Source organism: Plecotus auritus, assembly GCF_963455305.1.
Source record: "Plecotus auritus genome assembly, chromosome: 3".
Classification (NCBI taxonomy): Eukaryota; Metazoa; Chordata; class Mammalia; order Chiroptera; family Vespertilionidae; genus Plecotus; species Plecotus auritus.
Genome location: NC_137772.1, coordinates 163,568,606 through 163,593,008, shown reverse-complemented (window position 1 = coordinate 163,593,008; position 24,403 = coordinate 163,568,606). Strand labels below are relative to the sequence as shown.

Here is a 24,403-nt window from a genome sequence, read left to right as displayed (position 1 = left end):
TTTGTATTTTAACTCTTTGACTTGATTCTTGCGATCCTCTAGTCTGCTGTTGGATCTCTGTATATTATTTTTTATTTCAGTCAGTGTATGCTTAATTTCTAGTTGGTCCTTTTTCATATCCTCCAGGGTCTCGCTAAATTTATCGGCCTTTTCTAGAAAATTCTTGAAAAACCTTATAACTGTGGTTTTGAACTCTATATACAGTCATTTGCTTTCCTCCATTTCTTTCATTTGTGACCTGTTTCTTTGTCTCCGCATTTTGGCTGCTTCCCTGTGTTGATAGAGTGGCTTTGTGTGCTAGGTGTCCTATAGGGCCCAGTGGCTCAGCCTCCCCAGTTACCTGAGGTGGACACTCTTGGTGCACCCCTTTATGGGCTGTGTGCACAGTCTTGTAGTTAAGCCTTGATTGTTGTTGGTATCACTGGGAGGAATTGGCCTCTAGGCCAATTGGCTGTGAGGATCAGCTGTGTCTACGATGGGAGAACTTCTGTGCTGGAGACACCCTTATGAGGCAAGACTTGCTTCAGTGGGGCTTTGATGCTCACTGAGTCTGCCCCCTGAGTGTGTCCTTTATGGATCTAAGGAGTTGTAATCTGGATGGTCCTACTCTGACCCCTGGGTACACTGGCTCTTGGATCTCCAAGGAGGTGCTAATTTAGCCTCTACCTGAGGCCACCCAGCAGGAGCTACAGAGAGATCTGCAGATTCCTCTTCTTTGTTTGGGTTTTGGAGGTGCCCAGATGGGGCCCAGCTGTGAAGCATTGCAAGCTGCTGTGGGGCCTTGGGCCTTCTTTTGGATGTTCTGGGTCTCTCTGACTCAGCTGCAGTTTGTTAGGTAAGTTTAGAATTCAAGGGACCAGGCCATTCATATGCAAAAGCCTCTGCGCACAGCTTGGGTGGGGCGGAGTCTCAGGTAGGAGCATACAGCAATGGCTTCCCCTCAGCCCTGCCCTAAGAGGCCCCTGGGTCTCAGTGTCCCATGGTAATTGCTGCAAGCACCTCTGAGAGAAAGCCGCCCTCGAGTTCCACCCGCTGCCAGACAGTCCAGTTTCTCCCCGTATGAGTCTGGGTTTCCAGAGTCTCCCCCGGAACTGGAGTTCAGAGCAGTCGGGAGCTTTTGTCTCCCTCCGTCTTGAAAAAGCCAGCCACGTACTCAGATGCCAGCCCTCTCTGCGTGTGCGCCTCCGTACCTCTGCCTTCCGCACCTCCTCTGAGTCTCAGTGTGCTTTTCTCTTTCCTTCTAGTTGTAGAATTTCCACTCAGCCAGTCTTACTGTGGTTCTGGATGATGTCCGTTTTGTCTTTTAGTTGTAGTTTTGAAGTTGTTGTGTGAGGCGGCAAGTTCAGGTGTTTACCTATGCCGCCATCTTGGTTTCTCGATTTTGCTTGTTTGTTGAGATAGACTTTCTAGATACAGGAATGCTAATTGTCTTTGTATCTTTAACTGAGAAGAGCAACAGCAGTTATTTTTGTAATCAGTTATTTCAGGTAATAACCTTTTAACCATTTAATTTTGGGTATGAAACAATAATCTAGCTATACCTGAGTATATAGCATTTATAGATGCAAAGTTATCCCTAAACTCTCAGTGAGTTGCAAATTACTTCATCTATAGGTATTTCATCTCCTCACTGTACAATATGGGTTTAACAAGTGGCCCATGAAGTTGTCATGGAAGACAAACAGATTACTCTAGGACATGTTATGATCCTACTGGGACACTGGAATTGTTGCTAACTTAATTATTGAGTTCTTGTGGCCTCGGTAAATTTATGTACCTGTTAAATAACTTTTTAAAAGCCTCTTATTCCCTCTTTTCTGGGAAAAAAAATCAAGATCATTGTCTGGGAAGTATATTAAACAAAGTACTTAAATTTAATAGATGTGCCCCTAACCTAACCTGTTCATAGTGTTATTTTTTTTCCCTTCATTTTGAAATACTTGGCAAATGAAAAGGTAGGATATAAGTGCATTATTTCAATATTACTGAAATCACACTATTATTAATTATAGATTTATGTTGAAAATTTTAAAGTGTTATAGGAATGTTAATTGGATGAGTATGTTTTACTTATCTTCTGGTTAGAGTTTCTGAAATCCCATTTTCTAAAAGAAGACAGCGACAGTTCCAGCTACGGCATACTCAAAGATGGAAATGAAAGTAATTTGTCCCAAGGATCCAGATAAATTATTTATTGTTTTGCGAACTCCTCCGTGGTTAAATTAGAATATTCTAATACATTTCTCACCTTTTCAGCCGTGCAGAGAGGAAAATAGAATGCCTGGGTAACCTGATGGTTTGATAAGTGGAAAGTAGCTGGGTCAGCACTCGAGGTTCCCAGGACCTGTGCTTGGCATGAGTGATTAGGCAGTGCTTCTCAGCCTTGGCTGCAGGAAGACTCTTGGGCATCAGCATTTTTAAAAATCTCTCCAGGTGATTCCACGTTAAGGTTGTTGAGAACCACTGGTTTAAAAGAATTGGAATAGGAAATTATTAGGAGAGTATTAAATGGTCCAAGTTAGTAATAATAAAGTTTTCAACTAAGAAATTTTCAGTGAGATAATCAGGGGGTAGAAACAACAAGGTTTATGTCCCACACAAGTGAGAAGAATGAAGCAAAGATACCATCTTCATAAGAGTCATGGTCCTAACCTTGAGACGGGGTGAGGTTGCCATTGAAGAGAACCAAGGAGAGATCCTTGAGGGATAACCACATCTGTGGATGGGAAAAGGTTAAAAACATGACAAGTGGGGGGAGAATCAATTCGCTGTCCTGTCAGAAGCTAAAGCCTGAGATTTTCAAGTGGACTACATGAATATCTCAAGATCAATTAAGAATAAATGCAGTATTATGAAATTATAGTATGCTTTAAAAATATTTTTGAAATAAACATTGAAATGTTTTTCTCAAATGTATGCTTCTTGGGTATCTTCAAAGCATCTTTATAAAGATACTTTGAAATCCAAGAAAGACAACCAGACTTATGAAACATAGAACAGGTTCTGTTCCAGCTCCATGCCTCCAGCCAGCTGACCTTAGGTGAGCCATGTACCCAGTTCTCACTTTCCTAATCTATTAAGTGGGATGACAATACATGCCATGCCCACTCCACAGTATTGTTTTCCACATTAAATTAGATAACAAATGAGAAAATGTGGTTTAAAATGTGAACCATTATGCAGATAATGAATTAACAATAACCATTTTGCTGCTGATCATAAGCCCGTTAGTATTGAGAAGCTTTGGACAATTTGTATTCCTAGAAAGAGATAAAATGATACTAGGAAATCCCAGGTACCCATCTCTTCAGATATCTCACCATCTTACAGGGAAGGCAGGATAAGGAAATGAATAGTTATAAACACCAGGCTGTAAATTCTATGAGAGCAGGAATCCTATCACTAGTGTACTCTTAATGTCTAACTCGGTGCTTGAAACCTAGCAGGCTCTTCTAAAATATTTTGTTTAAACAATGTATGAAATAATATAATACAAGGTAAAAGTCATATAAATAAAATACTGGGGTTGGTTTTGGGGGAAGGAATTCCCTGAATCATGGTAATTTACAGAAAAATATATGAGGAATTCATGAATAATGGGGTGTAGGAGACTATCCCCCAAAGCTACTTTATTTAACATGGAGCAAAAAGGGATTGAAACCATATCAGATGCAAAATCTAGAAATAGCAACAAGTGAAAAATGATTTCTTAAATCTAGAAGACTCCAAGTTGCTCAAGGCCAAGACGGTGAAAATCAGGGGAAACAGTTATGGGTCAGAGTAGAAGCCTTCAGAAATGGGGTTACACTCAGGGTAGTTGCTTATGCATTGTATTGGTTGTGACTACATCTCACCCAAGGGCAAGGGACTGCATATGTTCAGATGTGAGGTGTGTTCTGCTTTCAGTGTGGCGAGTGAAAGGATCCTGACCGTGTCCTCTTCTTTCTGCAGGAGTAGATAATCTCTATGAGAGGGCGCTTCACATCCGCAAACTCCTCCTGACCTTGCCCCGGTCGGTCCTCATAGTGATGAGGTACCTCTTTGCCTTCCTCAATCAGTAAGTACCCTAGTGCCCTGCCAAGATGCCCATCTTAATTCTATTGGCACAGCTCTGAATGCTGCCTTTGTTTCTGGATTCTGTAAAATGTTTCATTTATCAGCAGTCAAAAGTGATTGAGGATAGACTGCAGGTACATTTTTCCTCAGCAGATCAAAGTCGTTGTATGATAGATGAAAGATGCAGAAACTATGGTCATAAGTGCAAAAATATACAAATAGCACTAAAAAGAACACTTTTCGGTGAGGTCATGAATGTTTTTGTCAAAATGGTATAAACCACCTGCTCATTGCAGAAAATTTCTGTGATTTTTTATTGTGGTAGTCGAGGAAGGAGGGGAATTATAGATGAGTCTTACACACAGATCCAAAAAGGAATTTTTGCAAATTCAATATAATGAGACCTTGTCAAGCAAAAGATATTTCTAAAACCTCTTTTTAAAAATGTAATACAAGTCTTAAAAATCACTGCATTGTTTTCAAAGAAACGTTTACTCTTTTAATTTAAGCAACTTGATTTTTAGTGTGTTACTTCCTGCTACCTGAGCTCCATTATAAGAACATCTTCCCCAAGTCATATGGAAGAATCCTCTTGTTATTCAGTGTTTCAGTTGAACAATTAGAAACAAAGATCCAGGGAGAGGTGACTTGGGGAATTGCCTTCTCATTCTGGCATGGGTTCTCCCTTCTTAAAATTGGGAAATTTCCTCTTCTCTTTTTCACTGGAGGTTTTAAGTTCTCACAAGCCATGGGGATTTTTTACAACCCTGTTGACTATTCCTGAAATCACACCCATTCAGGTCGAGCCTAGAAACCAAGTATCGCGCAATAGGGAAATGCTGGCAGGGAACCATACAGAATGGAACTAAACCAGCCACCAGTGACAACAGGAACCCATTGGTACAGGAGTCACCACTAGAAATAAGCAGTATGGGTATAGACTATGTTTAGGTTAAATAGATGCCATAAATTTTTACCTTTAAAAAGGCCTACTCAGTCTAATCACCATGTTGTACACCTGAAACTAATATAATATTGTGTGTAAACTGTAACTGAAATTTTTTAAGAATGTTTTTCATATTAGGCCTAGTTACCAGGCAGTTGTAAATCTGAAGACTTGCATTTTCACCTTTAATTGCATGTGCTCCGATGAACGTGGAGTGTTCTGCGTTCCTGCTGATCCTTTCTATGCGGTCCTGACCAAATTCTTCTGATACGTCTGAACCAATAAACCACAACAAACTAGGAAAGTAGTCTGTGAATCAAGGAAGTTCTCAAAACCTGAGTCTGACTCATGTATCTCAACAGAATGGCACATGTGCCATGCATTAGTCAGGCAGCTGGCATTGCTTCCAGCATCTCTGTCCCTGCACCCGCCTTCCTGCAGAGACAAGGCCCAGCCTCTAGGGTGGGATTCTTGGGACAGGAATTTTTAAAAGAGAATCTACCTATTCTTTTTAAATTGTAAAATAAAAACATGGGAAAATAACATTTTTATGTCAAGTGTTTGCTTTTCAAGCCAGCACTGGATTAAAGACCCAGGACGATTAACTGTGGCCCTGCCCATTGAGCTTAAGTGTGTCTTTTGAAAATTAGACGATTCTTACTCTGACTCTCACTTCTCCTTCCGGCATCCATTTTCAAGACGATCTGTAACATGATCGTGGCTGTTATTGTGAACTTTCTTCTTTTGAGATTGTACGTTTGAGAAATGGCAGAAGGGAAAGACATATGTTAGCTGTGGAAATTATGCTTTTGTGTTTTCTGCTTTCTAGGCTATCTTATTTCCAAAAGAGGGTAAAGTATCATGTCATGTGGTTTCTCAGTTTCTTTGTGTCTGTCACCATCTCACAAAGGTAGTTGAGTATCTTCTTTCTCCTTCCATTTGTCATCTGTTCACCTGGATTTTACATTTCCTTTCAAGATTGACATTTTATACACTGAAAGATAGCATCTCTAGGCTCTCCCTGGAACAGTCAGTACCTTGCTCATGTGGTAGAGGCGCAGCAATAAAGAGCTGGCTTATTTGGGGTCATCTGTGGAAAAATAGCTTACAAATATCCATTGGATGAAATTTAGAAATTAGTGCTAGACAACCGGAAGCCTCCGCAAAGTTTGTAGTTTCCCAGCTTTAAGTGGAATGAGAGAACTGAGGATTCTTTTCCCCTTTTCTTCATCCAGTGTTGGTAGTCTTACCCAAAAGCAAATTATAGGGGTGGAGTTGTTTGCTTTCTTTCAGTGGTTACAGAGAATTAGGTGCTTTGTTTTCCTCAGGGTTTTCCTCAAGATTTATAGGAGAAAACTGAAATCTGAGATGTTTTTGAGTAGTGGGAGGACAATTTAAAAAATATCCTTAAAGCTTTATGGAGATTGCTACTGTCCTTCCCAGATTTACGTGAGCAGCATTTACAGCCTGACCACAGTGTTTGCAAATGAGACTCACTTACTTGATTCCAGTTTCCATTGTAGAAGACATTATCTTGACTCCCTTGTGGTTTTGAAAAATGCCACTTAACTAAGGGGACTTATATTCCCCTTTCAGTTTCAATCTAGTTGAGGGGTTATAAGTCACTCTACTTTCTTTAGCGTTTGCTGAGCCAACTTAAATTAGGATGGAATATCATTTTTATCTAATAATAAAAACCAAAGAAAATATTTTAGATTCCTATTTTCAGAATATGGAATATCTTATTAAACGTTCATCTTCTCCCCACCCCTCGCCCCTTGTTCTTTTATAACTCTTTCCTTGCTTCCTTTCAAAGTCTTTCACAATACAGTGATGAGAACATGATGGACCCTTATAACCTGGCCATTTGCTTTGGCCCAACATTGATGCCTGTCCCAGAAATACAGGATCAAGTGTCCTGCCAGGCTCATGTGAATGAAATTGTCAAAACCATCATCATCCACCATGAGACTATTTTCCCAGATGCTAAAGAGCTGGACGGCCCTGTTTATGAGAAATGTATGGCTGGAGACGACTATTGGTGAGTTAAAAAATGTTTAGTCCTTCTTCCCCTGGGAAAATTATGGAAGAATAGGAACCAACTTTTTAAGAAAAAGAATTGACCATAAATTGTCAATGCTTCCAACTAACAAAAGAGAAGCAGCAGTAGGAACACTTGAGATAAATTAGAATGGCAAGACCCTGGCTTCTTATTATAGAAAGTCATCCCTTTTCCCCAAGGATGACATCTTTTTAGATACATCCACCCTATCTTGGCTTTTGTACAGAATAATGGTTTTGATATTATATAGAACTATGTTAATTTTTACTAGTACTTCAAGAAAAGATAACTTTGAATTGACAGATTTTATTTTCATTCTGAAATAGTTTTAATTGTGTATAAAGTGGTTTCAAAATTTTCATTTTTAAAAGGAGCTTTTTCAACCAAATGTTTTTTTTCATTCTTATTTTTTTAAAATATATTTTTATTGCCCAAACTGGTTTGGCTCAGTGGATAGAGCATCGGCCTGTGGACTGAAAGGTCCCAGGTTCAGTTCCGGTCAAGGGCATGTACCTGGGTTGCAGGCACATCCCCAGTATGAGGTGTGCAGGAGGCAGCTGATTGATGATTCTCTCTTATCGATGTTTCTAACTCTCTATCCCTCTCCCTTCCTCTCTGTAAAATATCAATAAATATATTTAAAATATATATATTTTTATTGACTTTAGAGAGAGAGGAAGGAAGAGGGAGAGAGAGAGAAACATTGATGTGAGAGCAAAACATCAATCAGTTGCCTTCTGTACACACCCAACGAGGGACCAGGCCCACAACCTGGTCATGTGCCCTGACCAGGAATCGAACCAGCAACCTTTTGGTGCACAGGATGACATCCAACCAACTGAGGCACTCTGGCCGGGGCCATTCTTACTTATTTTTATTTTTATTCTTACTTAATATTATCCTGACTAACTGTAGTAGTGGTTATTTTGAGCAAATTATTTACATTAATATATTGTTGGAATAATAATTTTTTCATTTTACTTATTTTTACTTGAGTTTATTGGGGTGACATTGGTTATTAAAAATCAATAGGTTTCAAGTTTACAATTCTGTCATGCATCATCTGTATATTGTATTGTGTATTTACCACCCAAAGTCAGATCTCCTTTCATCACCATTTAATCCTCCCTGTACACTCCTCTGCCTCCCCCCATCCCCCCTTCCCTCTGGTAATACCCATGCTGTTGGTGTAACAGTTTTTTAATATGGCAATATAGACACCTTTCAGGAAGCAGTACAACTGAGGGAGATACAGTCAATTGAATAATACCAATGGTAGAACACCCTAAATGGTTTATGTTCACAATTTGATATATGAGTCCCAGCTTCTAGGAGATTGTATATGATCAATAAAAGTAGCTTGATTCCTTGAGCCCCTACATCTCCTCAGGGCATATGATCTCTCTTCCTCCTCACAGTCACTCTACCAAGTAAGTTAAGAGAGACCAAGGAGCTTGTCCAATGACTGGTAGTCACTGGAGACAGCCCACTGGAGACAGGTCTGTCTGATTCCAAACCCGCACAAGACCTCCCCCTTAACAGCTGCCTCCCAGCCTCGCTCGGAAACTGCCCCGCACAGCTCACAGGCAGGAATGGCTGGAAATAGACGTGTCTGAGCCTTCATTCTCGACCCTGCTCGGGACTCTTTGTTTCCCGTTGCCTTCCCAGGGATTAAGTAGAAATAGAATAAGTAGCTGAAAGATCTTAAGGAACGAAAGGTACACTTATTTTTCACTTAAACCACAATGTGATCTTAAACCACAGTGTGGTCATAGGCCTTAAGAAAACTGAGAGTTGACTCTTTCCAGAAGTATTGCTTTCTAAATTAACCACAAAGGATGACACATGCCAGTTCTATAGTATATCCAGCAATTTTACACATGAAATTCAATTCAAAAATATTTACCCTGCACTTAACTATGTACAAGGTACTGACTGAGCTTGGCGCTGAGAAGATGAAGTGAATAAGCATGTAGATGTCTGATCAGTATTATTTGATTTTCTGTACTTTCTGTGGTTGCTGCTTTTTTACAGAATAAAATCCCCATAATAAAGAGACTTGCAGCAGTAACATGTGCTTATGATCTTCTCCTGTACATAGTGTTCTCTATGGGTATTGCTCATTCTAAACAGAAAGTCAATAGTACAGCAGTTACCCTTGTTACCCAACATCAGCAATATGAATGGGCTTTTGCAGCAAAGTCACTTTTGTATTTGTGTCCAGTGCATATTTCATTTATCAGCATGCATTTGAGAAGAGGTGGTGGTAGTGTTAAAGGGTGAGTTTTTTGTTTGTTTGTTTGTTTGTTTGTTTAATTGATTTTAGAGAGGAAGGGAGAGGGAGAGACAGAAATAGAAACATTAATGATGAGAGAGAATCATTGATCGGCTGCCTCCCGCACACCCCACTCTGAGGATCGAGCCTGCAACCTGGGCATGTGCCCTGACCGGGAATTGAACCATGACCTCCTGGTTCATAGGTTGACACTCAACCATTGAGCCACGTCGGCCGAGCCAGGGTGAGTTTTTGAAAGGATAAAATCATAACTCTCACACAAATATACAATGAACATCTGTGAAGAAAATATGGAAAAATACAATAAATTCAAAGCAGAAATCAAAGAGCCATTTATTAATATGTGGTAAGGAATGTTGAAATGAATTTGCAAAAACTGGTGCTTTCATAGGGCAAATATTCCACGAGAACTTGACAAATTTTCATTTCTGTAGATAAGAGTTACTTATAGGGCCGCAAGTTTCCTACAAGTTAGCTTTGTCTTTGCAGAGTTGTAAAACAACCTTTGTGTCCCAGCTGAAGGGACGCACACTGCCGAGGGGCCAGATCATCCCTGGAGGCTCCAGCATTCCACTGAGAGGCTGTCCAATAACTCTGGCCATCCCAAGCCTTATATATTTCCTTACAGTAGCAATTGTTCATTTTTGAAATTCTTTCCACTTTGGTTTCACATGAATTTCTATTTCCGCTCCACAGCGACAGCCCCTACAGTGAGCACGGTACATTGGAGGAAGTGGATCAGGATGCTGGTACCGAGACCCACACCAGTGAGGACGGTATGTTATAAAACTAGTCTTAGAGCCGTTTTAAGAACTACTTATATTAAGAATTCAGGAGCAACAAAAGAATATTTATAAAATAGGTGTAGAGTATGAAGAATAACATCACAGTGAACACTCGTGGAACCACCAAGTTTAAGAAAAAAGGCATTATTACCTTTGTGCTCCCCTAATGCCATTGCCATCCTCACCCCCACGGGTAGCCTCCATATGTCTGTGTGTTTAAATGGTTTGTTGTTTCATTTTCTATTTTATTGAACTTCCTATAAATGGAAACATACTGTACATTTTCCTTATTATTTTTTTCTACTCAGTAATATGTTCCAGAGATTCAGCCACATCGTTGCATATAGTTATAATCATTTAATTGACTACGGTATAATATTTCATTGTGCTTATATATTTTGTTATTGATGAACCAGTAGCCCTGTGCACGAATCTGTGCACCAGTAGTTCTCTGCAGGGCCTGGCTGCTTCGCGCCCGCTGACCAGAGGCTCTCCGCGGCCCAGAGGCCCATCCATGGCCAGGCGCGGAATGCTTGCCTCGTCGCTGGGGCAACGATGCAAGCATTCCGCCAGGCCGCTCACGCTACCCACTCTCAGTGGCCGCCCCCCCCCCCCCCCCCCGCCAGGACTGGGGGACTCCGGTGGGGCTGAGAGGACTGGGCACCGCCATCTTGTGGCTATGGGTGCCACCATCTTTGTGATGGAGTGACGGTTAATTTGCATATTGCCTTTTATTATATGGGATGTTCTCTTTTTTGCCATTAAAAACAGTGCTGCGATGAATATTTTCAGTATGCATCCCACTGCAAATGTGCAGGAGTTTCTCTCGGATGTACACACCTAGGAATAAGCTTATAAAAATAGTTGTAATGGTGTACGCTTCCCCCAGCAGTGTATCAGCCTTTCAGTTGTGTGTATATTCATCAACACTTGATTTTATCAACTATTGTCATCTTTGCCAATATTGTCAGTGTGAAATTGTATCTCACTGTGATTTAAATTGCATTTCTCTGGTTTACTGATGAAGATGTTTTAAACTACAGTCTGTTAATAGAAAATTGGGGTATCGGGAGGCCAGCAGATCAGGAGATTGCTGTTGAAGATACGTTGTTTCTCACAGCTCCTACAAGGAAGGAGCACAGCACCCTTGGGTGGCCACAGCATAAAGTGCCAGGGTCTGTCAGGAGGCAGGAGAGGGAGCAACTGGGCAGGAGCCTTTGTTTTGGTTTCCACAAGAACAGGAGAGGCTAGATAAGCAGGTTGGAACAATTTCAGCAGGCTCTGGGACATAGACTCTCCGTTGTCTCTCCTTGTACCTGGCCCCGAGGTGATTAGGGCAGGGGGTGGTGGCCCAGCCTGTGAGAATCCTGGAGAGGAGCTGGTTGGGGTGGGCTGTGGATTGGGTGGATTGTATTGGGAAGGAACACTCCAGGTGTAGGAATTGGCTGACCTGGGAAGGACAGTCCCTCCAGGGCCAACAAGGCCCAGATGTCTGAATACAGAAAATAAAAAACATGGTTAATACAGATATACTCATTTTTATATGTTTAGATTTCTTTTTGTGTGAAATTCCCATCAAGTCTTTTGCGCATTAAGGCCCATTGGTCCGCTATTAGTTTCTCTGGGTTTTTAAAATGTATTTAGTTTGGTTTGGTTTTGGTATTTTTCTTACTTGTGAGAGCTTATTTGTAAGAGTTCATTATGGTTCTGGAACAGGTCTTTTACTGGATCTATATTTTACAAATACCTTCTGCTCTGTAGCTTGTCTTTCATGTGCTTATTATATCTTTTGCTAAAGAGAGGGTCTTAATTTTAAAGGAGTCAGAGGTTCTTTTCACTTTGTGTCTCCTTTAAGAATATCCTTCTGCACCCTGAGGTAATGAAGAGAATTCTCCCATATGCTCTTTTAAATCTTTTCAGGTTTTGTTTTTTACAAAAGCTTAAATTAACCAGGCAGGGAAAATGCCCTCAGGACAAACTCTGACTCACATTTTCTAGTGTTCTGTTTACTTCACTGGATTCCCACTTGAATTGAGTTTTTGGTCTTTAGTATTCCTTAGTATTATGATGGCTCCAATGCCATCTCAAAGTGTTTTTTTCTTTTCAATCCAACATTCATTTTTAAACACATTTTTATTGATTCCAGAGAGGAAAGGAGAGGGAGAGAGATAAAAACATCAATGATGAGAGAGAATCATTGATCAGCTGCCTCCTGCATGCCCCCCTACTGGGGATGGAGCCTGCAACCCAGGCATGTACCCTGACCTGGAATCGAACCAGTGGTCTCCTGGTTCATAGGTGGTTGCTCAACCACTGAGCCACTCAGGCCAGGCTCAATACATTTTTTAGTTGACTTCAACAGGAGGGTAATCATGGTGTCTAGTGTGTCTCTACCTTCTGCTATAAAAGTAAAGTTTCTTTGTGTTTTTAAAAGTAGGATGAGTTGACATTTTCAGAGCTTAAGTTAGAAGATACTCTTTCAAGTGAGAGCTGTGATGTTGCTTTTGAAAGTCTCTGAAAGCCCTCCCTCTGCTACCATTTATTATTTTGTCTTGAGTTTCTTTGTTGCTCTATATGATTCATTCCTTTTTCACTGATGACTTCTCTGTTTCCTTGCTCTCCCCGTGGCAAGAGAAGACAAAGCCGCAACCATCCCTCTTTCAAACATCACCCTCTCCACCGTGCCATCTGACTGTTGTTCTTACCTCTTGACTGTAAAGAAAAGCTTTGCTGAGGGCCCTGCGTCTTAGATAACATTTTGATCATGTTCTTCTGATTTTGTTAAAGAAAAGCATTGCTTATAAAGGTCAGACACCCTTCCCCACAGCCAGCCCCTAAAGTCCTGTAGCTAAATTAATTAGCGTATTGATTATCTTTTTTATTGCTCAGATATTTATTTTCTTTTCTTCGTCATGGTATCACTAGAGAGAATAGCTTTTGTTTCCAAAAAGAGAGGCTGTTACAGAACCAAACTGTCGTCTGCAAGGGCAGTGGGTAACAGATCAAGGAGGAAAAGTGGCAGGGACAGCAAGCCCCCACGAGAAAATGGGATGTACTAGCATTTCTTACAAAATTAGAAGAAATGTAAATACTGCTGAATTTTTTTGCACAAAATTATGACAGCCATGCATAAAAATGAAGCTATCCTATTACACTCTTATTATTGTTGTTATTGATGATAGCAGCATTCTGCAGTCTCTGCCCAACCTTAAAGGGCCATGTTACCCTCTGTGTGAAAGGCATGTGGTGTATTGCCATGCCCTGAGATAGATTTGCTCTGCAATGACTACACTAAGATGTGTATAAATAGCTTATGATTGACACTTGACTGTGAAATGACTTTCATGGGAGCAGAAAGAGCCAAAATAATGAAATTGCTCAGAATTACTAGTTGATTAGCAGGGTTACCAATAAAATGTGTTTCTGATTCATCTGGTTATTCTTTCATAATCTCTCCACATTTGAACTAAACAAGCAAAAACTGATGATCCTGTTGCTAGTTGTTTCAAAAAATAAAAAAAAGAGATTATGAGTACAGGGGTTATGATTATGAAATTATGAAAAAAATATGTGTATATCTATTAAATAGTCTTAAATAGCCTTTGGCCAGTGTTGACAGCGTATGATTGAGTGGCATTCAAGAACATTAATGGTTCTCTCTTCATTTCCCATTGACAAGTACATGGATTGTACACTGTGATATGGGCTGGTATCTTTCCTTCTTTTTCTAATAAAACAAAATTTTAACACATGGGGTGTTCACATAGGAATTTATAAATTACATATCATGAAGTTCTTTTTAATGAATTGGCATGTCTTCATTCTTCCATGGATGTGTTTGTTTGTATCTCTACACCATGGACATGTTTATTTCTATCCACCAGGGAGAATTGAGGTAAAAAAATTTGGAATCTGTCATCTCAGATCAACCAGCATTTTTTCTGTATCTTCAAATTTAGAACAAACTAAAAAGCACACTCTTTGAATATAAAGTTATATTCCTTCTTTATGATGCAGACTGGTAGATATTTAATAAAGCTGCAATTGATATTGTTTTAATAAAGAAAATATAATTTTTGGATGGAATACCAGAGTGTTAACATATGACCTAAAGTTACAGTCAGTTTTTAAAGGGTTAAACTGTTGTTTTTAAATTATTTTTACACCTACTTTGCTGAAAAGTATACTACATGCAGACTATAGTGCAGAATGAAATATTATTCTCCTTAAACATTATCTACTAGCAAAGAGATGGGGCACTTTTTGTCTTTATTTTAAACTAGAGGCCCGGTGCACGAAATTCGTGCATGGGGGTGTGTGTCCCTCAGCCCAGCCTGCACCCTCTCCAATCTGGGACCCCTCGAGGGATGTCCGACTGCCCTTTCACAATCCAAGACTGCTGGCTCCCAACTGCTCGCCTGCCTGCCTTCCTGATTGCCCCTAACGGCTTCTGCCTGCCAGCCTGATCACCCCCTAACCACTCCCCTGCCAGCCTGATTGATGCCTAACTGCTCCCCTGCCAGCCTGTTTTCCCCTAACTGCCCTCCCCTGAAGGCCTGGTCATCCCTAACTGCCCTCCCCTGCAGGCCTGGTCCCCCCCAACTGCCCTCTCCTGCAGGCCTGGTTGCCCCCAACTTTCCTCCTCTGCTGGCTTGGTCACCCCTAACTGCGCTCCCCTGCAGGCCTAGTCCCTCCCAACTGCCCTCCCCTGCTGTCCTGATTGCCCACAACTGCCCTCCCTTGCAAGCCTGGTCCCTCTACTGCCCTCCCCTGCTGGCCATCTTGTGGTGGCCATCTTGTGTCCACATGGGGACAGGATCTTTGACCACATGGGGGCAGCCATCTTGTGTGTTGGAGTGATGGTCAATCTACATATTACTCTTTTATTAGATAGGATAGAGGCCTGGTGCACGGGTGGGGGCCAGCTGGTTTGCCCTGAAGGGTGTCTGGATCAGGGTGGGGGTTCCCTTGGGGTGTGGGGCGGCCTGGGTGAGGGGCCTGTGGTGGTTTGCAGGCCAGCCACGTCCCCTGGTGACCCAAGCGGAGGCCCTGGTATCTGGGGTTTATCTTCTACAATTGAAACTTTGTAGCCTGGAGCGGAGCCAAGCCTTCTGCTTGCTCCATGGAGGCAGCCATTTTTGGGGGGATTTATGTATCTTCTATAATTGAAACTTTGTAGCCTTAAGTGGAGGCCTGGGCCGGCCAGGGTGTGTGGAAAGCTTGGCTTCCTCCATCACCGGGGGCAACCCTAGCCTCCTGCTCTTTCCAGATCCGTGGCTGCCGCCATTTCTGTTTAGGTTTATGTATCTTCTATCATTGAAACTTTGTAGCCTTAAGTGGAGGCCTAGGCGGGCAAGGGCAGGCGGAAAGCTTGGCTTCCTCCATTGCCAGGGACACCCAAGCCTCCCTCCTGCTCTCTGTGGCCATAGCCATCTTGGTTGAGTTTATTTGCATATTCGCTCCTGATTGGCTGGTGGGCGTGGCTTGCGGGTGTAGCGGAGTGATGGTTAATTTGCATACTGCTCTTTTATTAGATAGGACTAGAGGCCCGATGAGTGAAATCCATGCACGGGTAGGGTCCCTAGGCCTGGCCAGCAATCAGGTCCGATTGGGGCCTTCCTTCCCCAGCTGCCAGCTCCCGGCCTGGGCCTTCCTTCATTCCACACTGCCCCCTGGTGGTCAGCGCACATCATAGCGAGCGATTGAACTCCTGGTCTTTTGGTGGAACTCCCAAGGGGACACTTTGCTTATTAGTCTTTTATATATATAGATGTATAGCCCGGCCGGTGTAGCTCAGTGGTTGAGTGTCAACCTATGAACCAGGAGGTTACAGTTCGATTCCCAGTCAGGGCACGTGCCTGGGTTGCTGGGTCGGTCCCCAGTAGGGGGTGTACAGGGGGCAGCCAATCAATGATTCTCTCTCATCATTGATGTTTCTATTTCTCTCTCCCTCTCCCTTTCTCTCTGAAATCAATAAAAATATATTTTAAATAAATTAAATTAAATGTATAGCTGAAATTCACCCAGGCCCTTCAGATAAGGCAGATCCTAGCTTTTTCAATATGTTTATTGATTTTTATTATTTGCCTTACCTGTCCTAGAGAGTGTTTGAATTTATCAAGTGAGAAAGAAGCTTAGCTGGCTACCCAAGGACCTCTTAGGCAGTCATTCCATATAAGTACAACAGATATTGAAGATACTGCAATGAAGTTTGGGAAAAAAAATAAACTATTTTAAATGAGAAGGCTTATTTCCAAGGGAAACAGAAGACAATTTCCTGAGAAAATATTTGACAGATAGGTAGATTTTAATCTATTATGTGTGCACATATATTCTAGAGTATTTGGAAACTAATGCATACTCAGTTTTTAGCAAATGAGGTATTGCTCATAGCATAGATATAGTTCTCTAAGTATATACCACCTGTATTGGCCCTTAAAAGTTCTGTTTACTTTAAAACATTTTTTATTGATTGATTTGAGAGAGACATCGATTTGTTGTCCCACTTATTCATGCACTCACTGGTTGGTTCTTGTATGTGCCCTGACCAGGATCAAACCTATAACCTTGTTGTATCAGGACAATTCTCTAACCAACTGAGCTACCAGCCAGGGCTAGTTCTGTTTATTATTGATTAGCAGGGAAGAGGATGAGGTGATGTTGGGAGAGGGGAAGAAAGATCACAATAAGCCAAATTACCAAAAGCACCTGTTATAGTTGTTTAATTTAATTTGTCTGCTTATTTGCCTTCAATATTTGTGGTCAGAATTAGATCAGAGCTGAAATTCCTATTCTAGGCCCAGAATTCAATACGTTTTTCAAACTTTTTATTTTGAAATTATTGTAGATTTACATGCCATTGTAAGAAATAATACAGAGATTCCATATACCCTTCACCCAGTCTCCTACCACAGTAATAGCTTGCATAAATATAGTATAATACCACAACTAGGAAATTGACATTGATACAATCCATTCACCATGTTTACATTTTACCAGTTTTACATGCACTCATTTGCATATGTATTTACTTGGTTCTATACACTTTTATCACATGTTTAGATTTGTGTGACCACAATGATAGTCAAGAAGAACAGTTCCATCCTAAGTATGCCTTGTGCTGCCCTTTACAGCCATTTCCTCCTGTCACCTCCCCCACCCCAACCTCTGGCAACCATTAATCTAGTCTCCATCTTGATAGTATATCATTTCAAGTAGGCTAAATAAATGGAACTATACAGTGTCTAACCTTTTGAGATTAGCTTTTTCACGCACTATTATTTCCTTGAATACCCTTTTATTTCTAAAAAAATATATAGTTTTTTAATCTGGTCTTTTAATGTCAGTCTTAAATTATGCTTATTTCATAGGTAATAGTCAGAATTTGTTACTGATACTAGAGAACACAAAGTTGTCTTTACACTTGATGGTAGTTTGAAGATCTGATAATGCTAAAAAAGTAGATGAGGAAATTCAATGTATTCAAGTAGTATTTAATGTGGCAATTTTTGTAAACGTGAGTTTTAAAAAAATAAGCACATAAAACATAAACTTCCTGGTGTTCTGGGTTAGTGATTTTTACACGTTGTAAGTGGGATTAATGTGGTGCAAGGGAACTCCATCAATGTCAGAATTATATTGGAGTTGTTGTGGAGGATATTACAACCCCAGGAGAGATCTTATATATCATACTGCAAAGTTTAAACTATTTTTTATTAAACTGTCATTCTAGCTCTAGTAAGAGGCTGTGGAAATTAAGATCTAATGTTCAATTTTTCTTCGCCTGAAAAACTGTTGACAGCCGAAGAATGTTTTTCTGTATCTCTTTTAGCATTTCCTTTCCTCCTTTTTGATGATTTGTTTATACCCTTGTTCTGTCTGGATATTAAAACGGCCTTCCTTATTTCTAAGGCCTAACCTGGACCTTTCAGATGGTGCATTATGCCTTCCTAACAACCCTGTCCCGCACCGCTTCCTGGTGTGTTCTCTGTAGAATGTGAGCCGATAGAAGCCATAGCCAAGTTTGACTACGCTGGGCGGTCCGCCAGAGAACTGTCCTTCAAGAAGGGAGCCTCCCTGCTGCTGTATCACCGAGCGTCCGAGGACTGGTGGGAAGGCAGGCACAATGGGGTCGACGGGCTGGTGCCTCACCAGTACATCGTGGTGCAGGACATGTGAGTAGTCCCAGCCTCGGTGGCCAGAGTGCTCCCAAGAGGAGACTGCAGCTTCTGCTCTTCCCGTGACCTTGGTCTGTGGGGAAGGAGCAGGAGGGCTTGCAGAGCTGGCAGTTCTTCCCCTGCTCATGGGCCTCTGGTAACAGAACTGCCGGGCCAGCAGGTTTTCATTTCTCAGAATCCACCGGAGGCTGGGAGCAAGGGCTAGTGAGAGACGCCTTTTGAAGCCTCCAGTTTCTTAGAACCTGAGCAGGGAAAGACTTCACGAGCTGAGTGACACCGCTGAACCCAGAAACAGCAGTGCTCTCCCTTTGGGGTCTGCCTACCATTTCCATTCCGGGTTCCCAAGAGAAGATACTGCCTCAAGTTTAAAAGTATCATCTCCTGACTTCTTTTTCTTTTTTCATTTTGCTGATGAGAAAGCTCTAAATTCAAAATTATTTTAAAAGATGGAAAGATAGTCATATTAAGTGAAAGAAACAGGTTACAAAGTGGGATGTACAGTACAATCCCTATTTTGTGAACACGTTATTTCACAGTGCAGCACCAACTGAAGAGCAGCTTTTCAAGGAAAAGAGAAATATACCACATAAAATGTATAAGGTGAATACATGAGTCAGCCTAATTTTAGAAGTGTTAAAATGTGTACCTCAGAACCCAAGAAATATGGGTATACTAGAGGCCCAGGGCACAAAATTCATGCACTGATAGAGTCCCTAGCGGCTGCCAGCTGCCAGCCAGGGCTTCCCTCCCTTTCCCCAGCCGCCACCTGCCAGGGCCTCCCTCCCTTCCCCGGGCCAGCCCCGCCCCCTGGTCAAACTCCCTGACAACCTCCCAGTCAAGGGGACAATTTGCATACTACGCTTTTATTATATAGGATATAGATATCAGTCATATGTATCTAAAGTATATAAGCATAAGCATCCATAATGTACAGTAAATACTATATACATATACAGGGTGGGGCAAAAGTAGGTTTACACTTCTGAGTATGCAAAATACAGTTTATTCTCTTATTATTTATTAACTACTGGCCTAGTGCATGAAATTCATGTACTGGGGTTGGGGTTGTCCCTCAGCCCAGCCTGCACCCTCTCCAATCTGGGATCCCTCTCACAATCCAGGACCGCTGGCTCCTAACTGCTCACCTGCCTGATTGCCCCTAACCACTTTTGCCTGCCAGCCTGATTGCCCCTCACCACCCCCCTGCCAGCCTGATTGATGCCTAACTACTACCCTGCCGGCCTGATCGCCTACAACTATCCTCCCCTTCCAGCCCGATCGCCCTCAACTGCCCTCCCTTTTATGCCTAATCACCCACAACTGCCCTCCCCTGCCAGCCCAATCGCTCCCAACTGCCCTTCCCTGCCGTGACCCGCCTCCTCTGCCAGGACCCGCCTCCTCCACGCAAGGCAGCGGAGATGCCGGGACTGGCCTCCTTTGCACCGCATGGAGCCACAGGACCCCCAGGTCTCACTGCATGGAGCAGCCACCAGGCTCTGCCTCCGCTGTGTGCATGGCCATCTTGTGGTGGCCATCTTGTGATGACGTCACGCGTGAGGGCCACCTAGGCTTTTATTAGTATGGTTATATTACTTTCCATATGAACAACTATAACCTACTTTTGCCTCACCCTGTATGTGCACACACTCATAGGCATGTATGCCAGGCATTACAAAAAGTATAGAAGGATAGTTTTAAAATACTGACAATAGTAGTCTCTGGATGTTATGTTATATTATGGGTGATTGTTATTTGTGTATCTGAATTTTCCACTTTTTCTGCAATAAAATTGTATTATTTTTATAATGAAAAGAAAAAAGTTATGTTAATAAGAGACTTACATACATAACTGCCATCACTTATTTTTTTGTGTGTGTGTGTCCTATTCATCTAGCAAAATATCCTCACTGTTGATTCTCGTTACTTTAGGGATGATACATTTTCAGACACTCTGAGCCAAAAAGCTGACAGCGAGGCCAGCAGTGGGCCAGTGACGGAAGACAAGTCTTCATCCAAGCACATGAACTCCCCTACAGACCGGCATTCGGATGGGTATTTAGCCAGGTGGGTGGAGCCTGGTAGTCAGGCTCCTGAACCTCCACTTCCCTTGGGGCCATGCGGAGCCACAGTGCCCTTTGCAGTGTTACCCAGGGTGGTGAGCTCTTATTTTCTCTTTCTCTCTGTGTATGTCTAGACAAAGAAAAAGAGGAGAGCCACCCCCTCCAGGAAGGCGTCCTGGCAGAACCAGTGATGGCCATTGTCCTCTCCACCCCCCACATGCTCTTTCCAACTCCTCAGTTGACCTGGGGTCCCCAAACCTGGCCAGTCACCCCCGGGGCCTGCTGCAGAACCGTGGCCTCAACAATGACAGTCCGGAGAGGAGGCGCCGGCCAGGCCATGGCAGCCTGACCAACATCAGCCGGCATGACTCCCTCAAGAAGATTGACAGCCCTCCTATCAGAAGGTCCACGTCATCGGGGCAATACTCAGGCTTCAATGACCACAAGCCACTGGACCCAGAGATGATCGCTCAGGTGCGATGCTTTTAGTGGAATAGTGCACGTTCAGTGCCTGGGGTGTGATGGAGGAGGTTTGCAGGGTTTACTTTTTTGTAGCCCTGTATTTTGTATAGAACCAACTAATGAAAACAGAAAGAAAATTAGCCCATTCTTTAATTTAAGGCCTCCCTATGGGCCTCTTGAAGAACCATGTGTTACTGGAAGGGCCCAAGTACATTAGATTTATATAGATTTAAACAGTCATGCAGAAATGTAGGACCCAGGGCATTCAAATGCATCATTGCTACATAGCCAGGAAAATTCTTCAAAGAAGAATAATGAGGAAGGACTAGCCCTCCCAGATCTGAATGCATGCTAAAGACAGTAAAATAGACAAGTTGATGGAACAGAACAGAGAGCCCAGAAACAGAAACGTTTTAATATAGGATAAAGATAATACTTTCATCTCAAGAAGTGATGAATTAGTAAATGATGAGAAGTGATGGTTAGCTGTTTGAAGAACAGCGGGTCTGGGTACTGGGTCACTCCTGAGTATATGCGTGTCTTCACTTTTTCCTAATGATTAGAATTGACAAAGTCAAAGGACCTGTAAAAAAATAATTTAATTTGCCCTAGCTGGTTTTGCTCAGAGCGTCGGCCTGTGGACTGAAGGGTCCCGGGTTCGATTCTGGTCAAGAGCATATGCCTGGGTTGCCGGCTTGATCCCCAGTAGGGGGCGTGCAGGAGGCAGCCAGTCAATGATTCTCTCTCATCACTGATGTTTCTCTCTCTCCCTCTCCCTTCCTCTCTGAAATCAATAAAAAAATTTTTTTAAAAAAGTTAATTTATTTTCCCATAGTTACACCATATTCCCCTCTAGTTCTTTTTGCAATACAGCCATTAAAAAAATGTGTGTGTGGCCAGTGACAAATTCAGGCTTTGCCATTTGTGTAATCTGAAGCGACTTCCAGCTATCACTGAAGCTTAAAACTAAATAGATCAAAAAAGAAAGTGAATGAGAAATGAAGAGACAAATATGGGGTCCTGTTAAAGATGTACTATGTTTCATAACAAGCGCCCAAGGAAACCTGCACTGATGTGACAGATTTCCAAGGTATTTTCAGTGTGCTAACTAAAAAGAACTGTGGATAGCAAGCTAGATTGTATAAGGAGTTTAATGTGTTTTTAAAACATTGAACCGATGTTAAGTGCACAACGATCTTTCAGCAAAAATCAAAAAGACTTTTGCCCTCTTGGTTTTCTCTATTTGAAGTACTCTCTGTGCAGGGCCCTGTGAGGCCTGTTTAGAGCCAGTGAGTGACATTTGACTACAGCTCAGTAATGATTGGGAAAGCCGTAACATCACTGCTTACAATAAGCAGGTGAAAAAGGACTTGGGTTAGAGAGACAGGGAATTGGGAGCGTGGGGGTGGGAAGACCTACTAAGGTCTCTTTAACCCTTCTGCTTCTAGAGGCAGGAAATCCTTTCATTGCAAATCATAACAACAGAAACTCAACAGATAAACAAGGCTCTCTTCATTCTCTCTGGGGCAAATACTTGTTATAAAAACAAATCCATATGCTTAGCATCAAATGGAAGTCACATATGAAAATAATTACTTGCAAAGTGATGTCACCCTCACAAAATGGCTTCCAGCTGTGTCCTTTATTTATCTTTCCATCTTTCACCTCCAGATTTTCCCATGAGGACAATGAAGCCTGCCAACATGATGGTCATACAAATATATAAATATATATGTATATATATATACTAGAGGCCCAGTGCATGAAATTCATGCACGGGGCGGGTGTCCTTCAGCCCAGCCTGCACCCTCTCCAATCTGGGACCCCTCGAGAGATGTCCAACTGCCGATGGGATCGGGCCTAAACGGGCAGTTGGACATCCCTCTCACAATCCAGGACTGCTGGCTCCCAACTGCTCGCCTGCCTGCCTTCCTGATTGCCCCTAACGGCTTCTGCCTGCCAGCCTGATCACCCCCTAACCACTCCCCTGCCAGCCTGTTTTCCCCTAACTACCCTCCCCTGCAGGCCTGGTCACCCCTAACTGCCCTCCCCTGCAGGCCTGGGTCCCTCCCAACTGCCTTTCCCTGCAGGCCTGGTTGCCCCCAACTTCCCTCCTCTGCCAGCCTGGTCACCCCTAACTGCCCTCCCCTGCAGGCTTGATTGCCCCCAACTGCCCTCCCTTGCAGGCCTGGTCCCTTCCAACTGCCCTCCCCTGCTGGCCATCTTGTGGCAGCCATCTTGTGTGTTGGAGTGATGGTCAATCTGCATATTACTCTTTTATTAGATAGGATAGAGGCCTGGTGCACGGGTGGGGGCCAGCTGGTTTGTCCTGAAGGGTGTCCCGGATCAGGGTGGGGGTTCCCTTGGGGCGCGGGGTGGCCTGGGCGAGGGGCCTGTGGTGGTTTGCTGGCCGGCCATGCCCCCTGGCGACCCAAGCGGAGGCCCTGGTATCTGGGGTTTATTTATCTTCTACAATTGAAACTTTGTAGCCTGGAGTGGAGCCAAGCCTTCTGCTTGCTCCGTGGCGGCAGCCATTTTTGGGGGGATTTATGTATCTTCTATAATTGAAACTTTGTAGCCTTAAGCGGAGGCCTGGGCTGGCAAGGGCAGGCGGAAAGCTTGGCTTCCCCCGTCATCCGGGGCAACCCTAGCCTCCTGCTCTTTCCAGCTCCGTGGCTGCCTCCATTTCTGTTTGGTTTTATGTATCTTCTATCATTGAAACTTTGTAGCCTTGAGTGGAGGCCTGGGCCAGCAAGGGCAGGTGGAAAGCTTGGCTTCCTCCATGGCCAGGGAAACCCAAGCCTCCCTCCTGCTCTCTGTGGCTGTAGCCATCTTGGTTGGGTTTATTTGCATATTTGCTCCTGATTGGCTGGTGGGCGTGGCTGGTGGGCATGGCTGGTGGGTGTAGTGGAGATGGTTAATTTGCATATTACTCTTTTATTAGATAGGATATATATACATACATATCCATGCAAATTCTTTTATTAAACAAATCAGTGGAATCCCTGATGAAGTTTTTGGGTTTGTTTTTTTTTAACTACAGTATCCATATGTGATCATCGTGTTTTGGTTTATTCATTCAGCGGAGCACTTATAGTATGCCAGGTCCTATGCTAGGCTTTATGGACACAAAGTTAAATCAATAGACTGAAGGTGCTTACCATGCAGTGAGGGAGTGGGGTGTGGAAATCAGTTAGCACTGTGCGTTGCCAGAGGGTTCTGCTCCAGGTGAGTGGAAGAAGAGGTCTCTCAGTCAGACCAGAGCAGTGTTCCTCTGCTCACCCTGCCTCACACAGTACTCTAACTTTTTTAAAAAATATATATTTTATTAATTTTTTACAGAGAGAAAGGGAGAGGATAGAGAGTTAGAAACATCGATGAGAGAGAAACATCAATCAGCTGCCTCCTGCACACCCCCGACTGGGGATGTGCCCGCAACCAAGGTACATGCCAAGGTACTTGAGTCCGCAGGCCAATGCTCTGTCCACTGAGCCAAACCGGTCAGGGCTACTCTACCTTTTGAGTGTGTGCATATTAACAACACAGTTCAGTAAAATAT

General features: G+C 42.8%; 1 protein-coding gene across 2 annotated transcripts in view; it reads left to right on the top strand.

The window, feature by feature from the left end:
* Positions 1-24,403, top strand: part of SRGAP1 (SLIT-ROBO Rho GTPase activating protein 1) — a 288,960-nt gene that overhangs the window by 258,317 nt on the left and 6,240 nt on the right. For both annotated transcript variants that reach the window (XM_080660547.1, XM_080660549.1), the window contains exons 16-21: positions 3,952-4,057; positions 6,819-7,043; positions 10,057-10,136; positions 18,139-18,319; positions 20,252-20,386; positions 20,517-20,856. In XM_080660547.1, coding sequence (XP_080516673.1) covers positions 3,952-4,057; positions 6,819-7,043; positions 10,057-10,136; positions 18,139-18,319; positions 20,252-20,386; positions 20,517-20,856 — 1,067 coding nt within the window. The remainder of the gene's footprint in view (positions 1-3,951; positions 4,058-6,818; positions 7,044-10,056; positions 10,137-18,138; positions 18,320-20,251; positions 20,387-20,516; positions 20,857-24,403) is intronic.